Consider the following 14,211-nt stretch of genomic DNA (forward strand, 5'->3'; position numbering starts at 1 on the left):
AACTTTCTAAGTCACCGATAGGGGGGAAAATTTTTGTGAGCGGTCCCAAGATTTAACCTGCTCTTGATACCATGATAAACTATAGAGAATAAAGAAGAATTGGAATAAAATTGCTTGCCTTCTCATTAATCACATTGGGAAATATATAGGAGATACAAATCGTAGTCCTAGTATCATAAGATATCTTAGGATCTTAGGAAAATAACTAAAATAGAAAAGATATTATATGGAAATATTCTATCATATCAAAATAATATACTATCATATCTCAATACCCCCCCCCCTCAAGTTGGAGTGCTTGGATCGTAAGTGCCCAACTTGGAAAGAAGATAATCAAACTGTGCTTTCCCAAGAGCTTTTGTAAAAATATCCGCAAGCTGTGAAGAAGTCGGAACATGAGATGTAGATAACCACCCCTCAGTAATTGCATCACGAACAAAGTGACAATCAATCTCAATGTGCTTTGTCCGTTCATGAAAAATTGGATTATTTGCAATGTGCAAAGCCGCTTCATTATCACAAAATAACTTAATAGCCTTTGGATGGTGAAATCCAAGACTCAACAACAAAGCCTTCACCCATTTCAGCTCTTTAGAACACGAAGACATGCACCTGTATTCGGCCTCCGAAGAAGAGAAGGAGACCGTGGGTTGCTTCTTGGTTTTCCACGAAATAGGTGATTTACCGAGAAAAACAAGCCAACTAGATAAAGATCGGCGAGTCAGGGGACATGCAGCCCAATCTGAATCACACCAACCCTGCAGATTTAAATCACAATCAGAGCTTAACAAAATACCCCGTCCGGGAGTCCCTTTCAAGTATCGAACCACCCTTAAAGCAGCATCCCAGTGTTTACTACGTGGTTGCTGCATAAACTGAGACAAAATATGAATAGAGTACGCCAAATCAGGACGCGTGACAGTAAGATAAATTAGACGACCAACAAGTCGCCTCTAAGACTCCGGATCAGAGAGAATTGCGCCATTGGCTAAACCTAACTTGTGGTTTTGCTCTATGTGAAAACCACTAGGTTTGGCGCCTAGCAAACCTGTTTCAGAAACAATGTCCAGAGTATATTTTCGCTGACATAAAAATAAACCTGCAGAGCTACGAGCCACTTTAATCCCCAAAAAAATATTTCAAAGGACCTAAATCCTTCATCTTAAAACAATCACACAAATAGGTCTTAAACACAGATAATGCAGCGGAATCGTTCCCAGAAATAATCAAATCATCAACATATACTAAAACAGTAATTTGAGAATCACGAGTAGTATATGTGAATAAAGAATAATCAGAATAGGATTGTATGAAACCATAATGTTTTAAGGCAGTAGTAAGTTTAGCAAACCAACATCTCGGTGCCTGTTTTAAACCATAGAGGGACTTTCTCAACCTGCAAACCAAAGAAGGATCCGAACTCTGAAAATCGGGTGGAAGTCTCATGTATACCTCTTCATTTAAGTCACCGTGGAGAAAAGCATTGTGGACATCCATCTGGTGAATTTCCCAATTCTTTGCAGCTGCAATAGCAAGAACAGTTCGAACCGTTGTCATTTTAGCAATCGGTGCAAATGTCTCATCATAATCTACACCTGCTTTTTTATGATTCCCATATACCACCAAACGAGATTTAAGACGCTCAACCTCTCCATTAGAGAGAAACTTGGTCTTATAAACCCATTGACTCCCTAGAGCCTTTTTACCCGGGGGAAGATGCTCCAAAGTCCAAGTACCATTGTTCTCTAGGGCCCGAATTTCTTCATTCATGGACTTACGCCATCCTTCAGATTGCATAGCTTCTTTGAAAGTCGTTGGATCTTTGGTTTGAACAACCGCTGAAATAAACTTCCGATAATTCACAGAGAAATTATCGCAATGTATATAATGTGCTAAGGGATACGGAGTACCCGAAGACTGATTGGAAGGCGGAGATGGACTATTAGCAAAAACCGTGTGAGTGACATAATAACGGAGCAAAACAGACGGGAATTTTTCCCGAAAACCGAGCCCCAAATTTGGTTGTTGGGCGACGGGTGGAGTGGTGCTGGTGTGGTCTATGTGCGGCTGAAGCGGTGCCTCTGTGCTGCTGCTACCACCTTGATCAGCCTCGCCAAGGCCCTGCTGCAAGACAGAGGCAGCATCATGAGCAGCAGCTTGCTGTTGTGTTGTGTGAGCATCATGGCCAGCTTGCTGCTGCCATGGTGCGTGCTGGACAGGAGACTCCGCAGCCCCCCTGCGGCCAGCATCGTCGTGCCACAAGGGGGTTGCGGTGTGGGCTGCCTCGGTGTCCTCGTACTCTTCTTCCCCCACAAAAATTTCCGCAAAATCATTGTGAACATTATCAGACATATCATGCACACTCACATCAACATTAATGTCATCCGGACAACCAAAAGGAAAATTTTCTTCCACAAATTTGACATCAAGAGACACAAATAATTCTTTAGTTTCAAGTTCATGCAAACGCCAACCCTTTTTCCCAAACGGATACCCCAAAAATACACACTTGCGACTCCGACTAGCAAACTTATCCCCCTTATTCTTTTGATTATGAGCAAAACACAAGCAACCAAAAGTATGGATAGCATCAAAAGAAGGAGGTTTATTGAAAATAATTTCGAATGGGGATGTGTTTTGAAGAAGAGGTGTTGGAGTTCGGTTTATTAAGTGAGCGGCGGCCAAAACACATTCTCCCCAAAAATAAATAGGCAATTTGGCTTGAAATCTCAAAGCTCTCCCAACATTAAGAATATGTTTGTGTTTTCGCTCCACTCTCCCATTCTGTTGAGGGGTTCCCACACATGAAGTTTGGAAAATAATTCCAGTAGCGACAAAAAAATCAATCAAGCAATTAAATTCGGTTCCATTATCACTTTGAACGATTTTAATTGTTTGATTAAATTGCCTCTCAACCATAGCAAAAAAAGCCATAAACATCTAAAAAAAACCTCTGTTTTATCAATCAACAAATAAATCCATACAGCTCTTGAATAATCATCAACAATAGTTAAAAAATAACGAGCCCCACACGAAAAAACATGACGATATGTACCCCATAAATCACAATGTACTTCTCAAAAATTCTTGATGTTTTATTTTCACTCAAGGGGAATTTGTCTCTTGGATGCTTAGCACGAAAACATACTTCACAACCTTTATTTAAAGTACTTTTATTGCTAATGTGCGGAAGTAACTTAATTATTTTCTTCGAAGGATGCCCCATTCTTCTATGCCAAAGCTCCAAATCCGAAGTTGCTTCAACCACAACACACGTTGCACCACATCCGACTTGCCAAAGAAATAATATAGTCCATCTCGCCTAATTTCCGTTCCAATCAGCTGCTTCAATCGGTCCTGTATAGCACACATATATGAGTTAAATTGGACAACAACATTTAATTGATCACTGAGTTGTGTAACATAAATTAAATTGCAATTAAGATGTGGCACAAAAAGAACTCCAGAGATAGTTATTTGATCGGATAATTTGACCGATCCCTCCAAAGTAGCAAGAACACTTTCACCATTCGGCAATCCAACGGGGCATTCAATATAACGAGTGTCAAATAACCAAGATTTATTGCCGGTAACATGATGAGTAGCTCCGGTATCTATAATCCAACAAGTATCATCAAATTGACGATGTAGATGATTTTCATGAATTTTTGCATTACCCACAATTATATGTAAGGGGGACGGAGGTGATGTCTCACCACCGGCCATGGTTGTGATTTTTGAAGGGGGAAAAAAAATTAACCTGCTCTTGATACCATGACAAATTAGAGAAGAAGAGAATAGAATGGCTTGATTATTATTCATCAATAGGTTAAGTATTTATACAAAACCTAAGCTCATAAGATAGGAACAATCTTCCTAAAAGATATACGCCTAACCATAAACCCTAAAGATATATTCTCAAATTGATATCTTAACATAAATATCCTAATTAAATATATTATTCTCTTAAATTATACCTACGGAAAATATATCACACATATATTTTCCGAAATCTCTAACATCATCAAGGAAAAGCAGGTAGTAACGGCACCCCATTTGATCTGATATGGAGAGGTTAAGTAAACAAATCACGTACTGTGTACAATATCAAAAGGACAAACAGTAAATTGTAGGTGGCAATGTTTGCCTAATTGAAAACCATGACAAATAGTAAAGTCATTTCCTTTATTACAATCAATATGTTTATTACTTCTAAGGAAAGTAAGAGTATGATCTCCTGGATGTCCCATACGATTGTGCCATACTTCAGATGAAAGAATAGCAAAAACAATAGAAGAAGAAGATGATGATTTGGATGAGAGAGGATAGAGATTCCCGACACTATTGCTCCTCATCACTATTTTTCCCGTCTGAAGGTCCTTCACAAAAAAAAACCAAAAAAGTCGAATTTTTAAGTAAGGACTTTTTATGAAAAACTACCTTATACATTTCATTTTTTTGTGAAAAACAACCTTATTAAAAAAATGTTGTAAGAACAAACCCAATGGCAAACTAATTTGACAATTATGTTGACATGCCACATAAGCTTTTAAGCTAATTATCATTTTAGCTACTTTTTGCTCCAATAATTAGCTATTAATTAGCTTAGTAGTAGTGGTTGATAGAAAATAAATAGAAAGAGCTTAATTGGTGCAATGAGCATTTTATTTTGGCAAGTGTATTTTCCAAGCAAATTAGCTTGGCAAAGCTAATTGAGTTTTCTAGCTTCAATGGTCAAGCTAGTAGTTAGGAAATTATTGAAATTGCATGCAAGTCCCTACCTATAACCATTGGAGTTGCTCTAAGTAACTACCTTATAAACACTAAATGCTGTAAGAAACTACCTTATAAAACACTTAATGTTGTAAAAAGCTACCTTTTTTGGATTATTGCATTGTGTCATTTTTCTCCTTTTCCCACCAAATTTCTCCGTAGCCCACTTATAACCCCTAATTCCCCTTCTCTTTCATTGTTAAATCAAACGCATGGTAGCAACTTACAACATTTAGTTTTTAAAAGGTAGTACAATAATTTATTTAAAAGGTAGTTTTTCACAAAATTTAATGTATGTAAGGTAGTTTTTCACAAAAAGTCTCCACCTTATAAGTGAGAAGTTTGCATACTCTTCTCCAGGAACAATGAAAAGACGCTACTTCCCCTCAACATGCTAAATAACATAGCTGCTCTTGTTGACTGTTCTAATTGATTATTCTTCAATTTACTTAGAAAATTTTGTTGTATAAATACATTGAGGATTGATCTCTATAAGAAGTCTAGGTTATGTATCTGAATTGTGTGTAATCCTATAATTGAGAAAGTTATAAACAAGTATATGCAATTCATTAGGATTTATGTGTTTAAAATGAGCTTTAATTTGGATTGGATTTGAAATGGTTCGGTTCACCTATTTAGAAAATATAAATACTTTTAATTTGAAGATACAATAATTTCATAGTAAACAAAAAGATAGGAAATTCATATTAACTCATTTTTCAAATTTGATTTTCAATTTGTAATTCCCTTTTACCTCATTTGTATAAATAGTTCAAAGGTTAAATTCTCAAATAAATGGTGACTTTATGATTCAACTTTATCATGAAACACTTTTTTTTTTTTTTTTTTTTTTTTTTTTTTGCCCTTCGGGTTGTGGACAACATAAGCTTAAGTTAAAACATCAAATTAACCTTCTATTATAAAATGAAGCTCAAGTGATGCAAGAGCAGAAACATTGCATCAGTGCATCATGATAGAGTATAAAATATACTCCTGGGCCTCAACCAAAAGCTTAAGCTGATGGTTGAGGCCCAGGAATATATTTTATAATGAATTGAGTAAGATGTGTCTTGGATCAAAGTTCAATTTTAATGAATATAAAGGTTACGGCTTATGGGTTCAAATATTATTTCTAACAAATAATAAAATTTTGTGAGGAAACATTGGTAATTAATATAGGTGACATTGCGACACGTGACAAGATCGGCAACACGTGGCAAGATTACCATCCTTGCCATGAGTTTTAATATATATAGATTGATTGATATGTATCACATCATTCACTACATCATTATTTTGAGCAATTACAACCTTTTTTTTTTTTTTTCTTTTTTTTTTTTTTTTTTTTTTTTTTATTTGAAATAAGAGCAATTACAACTTATTATTGCTAAACTATCCCTTGTGGTAACAAACTATTTCACTACTCAGAATCTTATTCTAGGAAAGTGATTTATATATATTATTTTATTTTATTTTACTCTTACATGTACGGCCACTAATGAACTAAATACCAAGTATAAATGTATAATAATAACCAAAATGGGAAAGAGGCAAAATTTTTTATTATGAAGGGTCTAAGTCATTTGGTGGAAACAAGTATCTTTAATACTTTGTAAAACAAGTAGAAGTGTCAATTGTTAAATTATAATCCTAGTAATTAGACAGGGTATCTTTAATGTTTTATTATTATCAAAAATCATTTTGGATTGAATTGCGTGTCTCGATTTTCATACAGCAAAAATGTTCAGATCAGATTTTGGGGGGTCATTTTTAGTCTGTAGAGATTAATTTTGAAATCAAATTTAGCAAAAAAATTACCAAAAGTGCATCAATTTGTGTACTATAAAGTGACTTGGTTAAGGTCTTGGGTCAATTTGGATCTTAAGGACTATATATGATGTCAAAACAAAAATTAAAGTTATTAAAATATTAAAAATTTCGCATCAATAACAACAAATTATCTGGTGATGGGTTTTATTCATGATGTTTTGTGCACCCGGTGAAGAAGTTGGTGCTGTTGAGCTGAGGCTACTAGTCAAAGTTCATGCCGCTGCTACATGCCTAAATGCATGCGCACCTTAGCTTGTTAAAAGTTCGTGTTGTTAAGGCACCTAATTTTATTGGTCCACACAAATTTTTTTTGCCCATTTCAATGTGTTAATTAAATGGGAACGAATAGAGTATATATATATGTGTGTGTGTAAATTAATGAATGTTTGGGATAAAATAGTGGCACATTATATCAATATTGCTCCTAAATATTCATATATACACTACTATAATTAAACTTCCAAATTATCAAAACCTAAACCTCGCCGGTCGCCATTTATCTTTACTTACTCATACACAAGCTATAACACACCAATAGTTCAATTTAAAATCATGGTTCTCTTTCTAACCCTTCCATTTTCTATTGATTTCTTTGTTGTAGCTAACTACATCTTCCAGCGATTCCGGTACAAGTTACCCCCCTGTCCAAAGCCATTGGTAACATTTACGACATTAAACCGGTCAGGTGAAGGTGCTTACAAGAATGGGCGCAAACTTACAGTCCTATAATTACAAGAATGGGCGCAAACTTACAGTCCTATATGCTAATATGCGTAGGTCAGGAACAGGAAGAATTACAAGAAATGATGTAGGATTTATTTGGGCTGATTATGTGCCTTATTATGTTGGTTCGGAAGGTACAAATTGCGGCCTATTTAACAAATTGCTTAAGCCCAATTTCCTAATAAGGCCCAAAATCCTAATTGAGGCCATCAAGCCCACATTTAAATAATTGTCTAAGGTCAATAAGTCTGTTATGTACCATGTTAACTAGACCACAAACCCATTTACGCTACAAACTTTATTTCTTGCTAAAAACCTAGGCCCAAACACTCACACTTTCTTTCTTTCTTAACTAGGTTAGTTCACCTGTCATGCACGATGATCTTTATAATTTATCATTAATTTATCATTAGTTTAATACTATACTCAATATTTTAAGTTATCGTTAAAAAAGTGTTTGTAATTTTTACTTAGAAATTATTGAAGATATACACACTGTTTTTGTTAAACAAAAACATTAGATTACAGTTAAACTTGAATGGAATACGTTTTATGATTTTTTTAAATATTTTTTTTAGAAAAAATATTTTATATTAATTCTTTTGTCAATTAATTTTTTTTTTAAAATAAGAAATAATGAAATTTAATTTAGCCTAAGTCTAGTATATAAAGTAGATATTGGAAAAGGAAAAAAAAACTTTGTGAAAAAAAAACAGCGCGTTTTTGGTGCGGCTGGCCGCACGGTGCGGCAAGTTGTCATATCATTAACCCTTCTAGTAACCCCACTTAAGTAACCCCTGACTGACTTAGTAACCCCTGACTGACATGGTAACCCCTAGTAACCCCTGACTGACTTACTTACCCCTAGTAGCCCCCGACCTAGTTACCATTAATCCACACTCGAACCCACCATAACCACCACCAACACCAACCTTTCTCAACCGCCGTCCTCAAAACCTTAAACTCCACCACACCATCACCAACTCCCGTACCACTAACAAACATTAAAATTGTTTTAAAAAAAATATTAATAAAAAATCGCCCAAAAAATCATCAAATTCTTCGAAAATTTTGGAGTATAACTTACCTTTGCATTTGAGAACAAATTTCTGTACGAGTTTATTGTTCTTTACCTCATTCCATTTAAATTTTCTTCAATTTGTTCTTTTGTCATAATAGGGTTCGTAGTTGCAAAAATTCTAATCAAATTGGTCACTTCAACTTGCTTATATGTAAGTTTGACTAAAATTTGTTGAATTTGAGAAAAAGTAGAACAAAATTGCTTGAATTTTGGAGCAGTTACAATGGATTTTAGAGAAAAATTGATGGTTTTAAGAGAGAGAAGATAATGGGAATGTGAAAAGTGTTGAGGGGAGAGAAAATCAAGATGTCTTTTTTTTTCTGAGCTTGGAGAAGAAGAAAAGAGGAGAGTGAAAGAGGAGAGAGTGGCTGGCCGCACGGTGTGGCCAGCCACATTGCTATGATTGATTTGCTACATAAATTCTTGCTATAATTATTTTGCTATTTACATTTTAGTTAATTATTTTTAAACTTGATTAGAAATTTTAAATTCTTGCTATAATTATTTTGCTATCATTATTTTGCTATTTAGATTTTAGTTGATTCTTTTTTAACTTGATTATAAATTTTTACCCAAAATAGGTTTTCAATTTTTTTTTTATTTAAAAAAAAAAACTAAACTAAAGATACATCAGAAAACGACACGTGTCATTGCTCTTTCAATTGCTGAACTACACATTCTCTCTCCTGATCAAATTGACAAACCGACATGAAAGAAAAACAAGAAAATAGTGCAGAAAGGTAAAATTAATTTAAACACTTAGTAAAAAAATTTGAACACTTTACCAAAAAAAATGAACATTTAGTAAAAAAAGAAATTATGAACACATCACAAAAAATGAACATCATAAACATCCAATTTTATACGTTCATATTTTATAAAGAGATGTTTATTTTATATGCAGTAAATGTTCAGTTTATATTACAATTCTATTGAGTTATTACGAGCCAGACAAGCTTCTTTCAAAAAATTGATACTTACTTCCTCCATTCTTTTTTACTTGACCCGCTTTAACTTTTACACTATGCACCACCCCTCCTTTCACTATGTTTTGTGAATAATATGTAAGGAACAATATATTTATGTTGGATCATTTTGAATTTGTCTCAATAAGTACTATCATAATATATAACTTTTATATTTTTTAATTATGGAGAATTAATGTTATAAACCGTTAAAGTTTTGCATTGGCAAGCGTGATAAAAGAAATAGGTCAAGTAAAAAAGAGCAAAGGATGGCTTATATAGTGTTGTATTATATATACTACATGTTAAAAATTTGCGATTGTTCAGATTTTTTTTACTAAATGTTCAAAAGTATAGGCATAGTACATAGCAGTTGTTCATATATTTTTACTAAATTTTTAATATTTGCAATATTTGGATTTTTTTTTTACTAAAGATTCAAAATTTGATCGATATATTTAGATTTTTTTAACAAATGTTTAAAATTTGCAATTGTTCAGATTTTTTACTAAACATTCAAAAGTATAGGCATAATGCACCTATTTTTAGATGGACCAGGGTCCATAGAAGAATTTGCGGTAGGTTTCTAACTCGTTTGTCAATTATTGTACTTGCACTTGTAGCCAACAACAATGTCAATTACTCGTCCAAAAAAAATGTCAATAAGAGATACTTCACTTATTATTCTCTTAATTGCTAATTTTAAACATCGGAGGTATTTCCTCGAGGAGAACCCTAAGGCCAGTTTAATTTTATTATGTACTTATTTAGTTACTTGCACTAGCCCCACGTGGCCGCATCCTCGATCCCACTTAGGTTAACCTTAGGTTAGCCAAAAAAATGTTAAGGAGAGCCCTTGCAAACTCCCTTATAACCATCTTCATCCATCCTAGCTAAAACATAATATACTATTGGAAAAAATACGTGCTGATTCCATAAATAATAATAGACATATCAAGAACTTCCCATGCACCACCAGTACAGGTATCCCAGTGACGCACACCCCCCAAGTTTTACACAACGACCTCTGCAATTTATGTACGGTGTACCCGAATTCAAAGATTGGAAATGTTTAAGAATTGTTCAGATCTAAAAAGGGTAGGCTTGTGTTTAAATTATGTGTTTAGGGTTCAATAATATTGTATTAAAAAAATCATAAAGAAGAAGACAATACTTGTATTTATATGTATCCCATAGGAGACAAATAAACAAACCCACTCTAGCAAATTTGGTGGGCCCGGTCGGGCAACAGCCTACCCGGCCGACCACGAGTATTCATTCCTTGGATCGTCAGACTTTGCAATTATCCGATTACGTTACCATTTTCAATATATACCACATTTGAAGGTAGTATAAAATCCCTGGGGAAGACCAGTTACTGTGTATTCAAACTCTTTTGACAATAACCTAAACCTAGATAAACCGTCGAATTCCTCCAAATCGAACAAACCCACAATGGGCATTCATGTACTAAAAATCTCATTTTGGAAATTTCCAGCAACGACAAAGCAAATTACCAATCTAACCACAAATTGAAGTTATCAAATCTAAATTAAACCCAGATCAACAACTAAAGAGGAACTTATGTATCAGGGATACTTAGCTATAATGATTAAAAGATTTACAATTTTTTTTTTTAAAAAAAAATAAATTAAAGACACTTTAGATATTTTAAGTTGACATCAAACATCTTATATAGTTATATGTATATAATACGGAGTATCAGAGATTCACCCCTTGCAATATAGTCCTAGTCCCAGTCCCACGTTAAAGCTATATGTCAACGATAAGTTAAATTATATAACGTTACACTAGAGCACTTTAAAGTTAAAACAATAAGAATATGACCACTCTCTCAAACAAAAACTTTCATCAACTTAAAAAACCAAGTACTACCTCCGTTTCTTATTATTTGCAACAAAGGGGTATTATTTGTGAGACATAAAATATTCTTTTGTTACACATAATAAGAATCTGAGGTAGTATTATATATATAAAATTGCTAATAGATAGATAAATTGAACAAATTGAAGTTATTATATCTAAATCAAACTTAACAAGAAAAGGAACTTATTATGTATGAGAGATATCTTGCTATGATGACTACAAGATTAATAATCATTTTAAAAAAACTACTCGTACATAAAATTAAAGACACTTTAGATACTTTAACTAGCTGTGCTCAGTTAATACCCCAGATAAACAATTTGTTTATTTGGGAGTATAATAGTCTTTTCAAGTACCAATGGAAGGGTACATGTGTCTTTTTATGTACAAGTTGAGAGGTACATGTGTAATTTCCTCACTAAACAGTAAAAGCAAGTTGCAAACAATGATTGGACAGCTCACCAAAAGTAATGAGTAAATGACCACTTTTTTCAATATATTTACAAAAATGTCATCAGATTAACAAAAATTCGTTTATATGGCAGATAAACTTGTATTTGCCCTATTTTAAGTGGACACCAAACTTCTCATACATTAGTATTTAGCTTAGATATTCACCCCTTGCAAATTAGTCCCAGTCCCACCGCACATTAAAGCTATATATCAACGATAACTTGCATTATATAACGTTACACTTACACTAAAACACTTATATTAATAGGAATATGACCCTCTCAATCACAATCTTATCAAAAAAAAAATTACAAACATTCATCAACATAAGACACAAGTATTGTATATATACAAAAATGCTAAATAGATAAATTAAACCATGCTCAAAAAAACGAACAACATGGAGCAGAAAAGATGAACACAATTGATCATGTAAGTCACATAATGGTGCAAGGTGGAGTTGGATCTTGATAATCCATAGTCATCATAGCAACGGGCTTGCAAACATAGCATCCACCCGGATACGAATACGGGTATGGGCACGAGCATGTGCACTTCTTCTCGTCCTTCTTCTCATCTGGCTTCGGAGGAGGCCCAACAGTTACAAAGTAGGCTGATTTGCCTGCTTTTCTTATGCGTTTGATTATAGCAAATGGGTCTGCAACTCCTATTACTGCTATGGTCCCTTTTTCTGTATCAGCTTCAATCTTGTTCACACCTAAAAGTATGATTCACCATTAACCATGGATTAGAACATCACTCTTTAATTAATATCAACTTGATTGAAAATGACTGTCAAGTTAAGTTTGGCCTAATGGCAAGGCCGCAAAGACAACAAGTCAACCAGTGACTTCTAACTTTGAGTTTAAGGACGAAGATTATCCTTTACCTATTCTCTTACTTTTAAAGTGTCTAGTCTGCTAATTCAGACCAAACCCATCCTAGTTGGATCATGATCTTACTTCTTTTAATTAAATGAAAGGAAAAATAACCCACCTTTTTCTCTAAGTATCTCCCTTAGCTTTGACCATTTTACTCCTTCCCTTTCACTTTCAATCTTTAAGATTGTTGACCAAACACCCTATTATTTACCTTTTATTAACTTTTTCTTGTTTGTTGATCTTTAGAAGAAATTTCAAAGAGTATAACATCGAATTACATACATCTATCATATAATTAATTAGAAATTAAACTTGCATAATTAAAGAGAAAGATGAACAACTAATTTAATTAATTAACTAAGGAAAGTTTTGTTACCTTCTATTTTGGACACAATAGAGAAGACCTCTTGCTTGCACTTATCACAAGAAACATCCACCTTCAAAACTGTTTTATGCACCATTTTTAAGGAACTTTTTTCCTCTCAACTTTCTCCCAAACGATGAATAATCCAACAACTAAAAATCACAATCTTAGTTAACGTACACAAATAATACAATCCTCTAACTTGTCATGATATTTAAAAAGACAAACATAAAAGACCCAACAACCAACTTACAAAGTCTTATTTATTTTAGTTTGGTAACATAAATTCTTACTTTAATTATTTGCATGTCTTCTTCTTAATTTTTTTTTTCCTCTTGGAGACCTCTTCCCGGAAAATCCTTAGATTTGGAAGCCTAACGTTTTAATTAAATTATTATGTATACATATAATTACACTATGTACGTACACTACTTGTGAAATTATATAATTGGTCAATTTTTGTGAGCACCGTACCAAACCAATAGGAAAATAAATATACTACTATGACAGTGATTTTAAATAAAAAAATGCAAGTAATAAGGTTGCAGAAAGATAATGTACATGAAAATTCAATGTAGGATGTAAATATGAAGAAATATGATAAATTAATCTCTAATATAATTTTGTTATACGGCTTATACCCCTCAAATAGAAATATATAATTTTGTTACGTTTATCTAATGGTTATATAGTATAGTTGAGTAGGTATTGAAGATGGGTACGATCATATTGTTTATTGATTTGTAGTTGAGACGTAAGAATCAGTTGAAAAGGTCTACGACATGCATGCAAGATGTTGACATTAAAATGGTTTTTATTAAAAATACTAACGAATATGGTTGACGTACAAATTGACAATTTAACACTCGTTTAGCCAATGGATTAGGATTGACGTTTATTTAATTATAAATACTAGGTGTGAAGCCCGTGCGATGCACAGGTTAGTTTATAGATTATTGTTATTATTATTATTATTATTATTTTAGTATTTTTACTTTTTGTATTATTATTTTTAATTATGTGATGCACGGGTTTATTTATAGCTTTTTATTTTTATTATTTTCTTCAATATTTATTAATCAAATACATTTAAAATAATGAAGAGATGAATTATTACATTTAAAATAATGAAGAGATGAATTATTAATTTAGTCGATATAATATTGCAATTCTTTACAGAGAAAAAATATAATTATTTCAACTTATTAAATACTACTTTTTATTAATAACATAATTAGAAATATTTTTATTAAT

The 14,211-nt window shown here is 33.1% G+C and overlaps 1 protein-coding gene across 1 annotated transcript; it reads right to left on the reverse strand.

Moving 5' to 3' along the window:
- Positions 1 to 12,061: 12,061 nt before the first annotated feature.
- LOC145559438 (heavy metal-associated isoprenylated plant protein 2-like) lies at positions 12,062 to 13,327 on the reverse strand. The gene is made up of 2 exons (XM_081620859.1): positions 12,970 to 13,327; positions 12,062 to 12,430 (listed from the first exon to the last, which is right to left on the reverse strand). Exons 1-2 carry the CDS (start codon positions 13,052 to 13,054, stop codon positions 12,150 to 12,152), a joined length of 366 nt encoding a protein of 121 aa, XP_081476985.1. The 5' UTR covers positions 13,055 to 13,327; the 3' UTR covers positions 12,062 to 12,149.
- Between the last annotated feature and the right edge of the window lie 884 nt (positions 13,328 to 14,211).

The sequence above is a fragment of the Chenopodium album genome, chromosome 9, assembly GCF_948465745.1.
Source record: "Chenopodium album chromosome 9, dcCheAlbu1.1, whole genome shotgun sequence".
Classification (NCBI taxonomy): Eukaryota; Viridiplantae; Streptophyta; class Magnoliopsida; order Caryophyllales; family Amaranthaceae; genus Chenopodium; species Chenopodium album.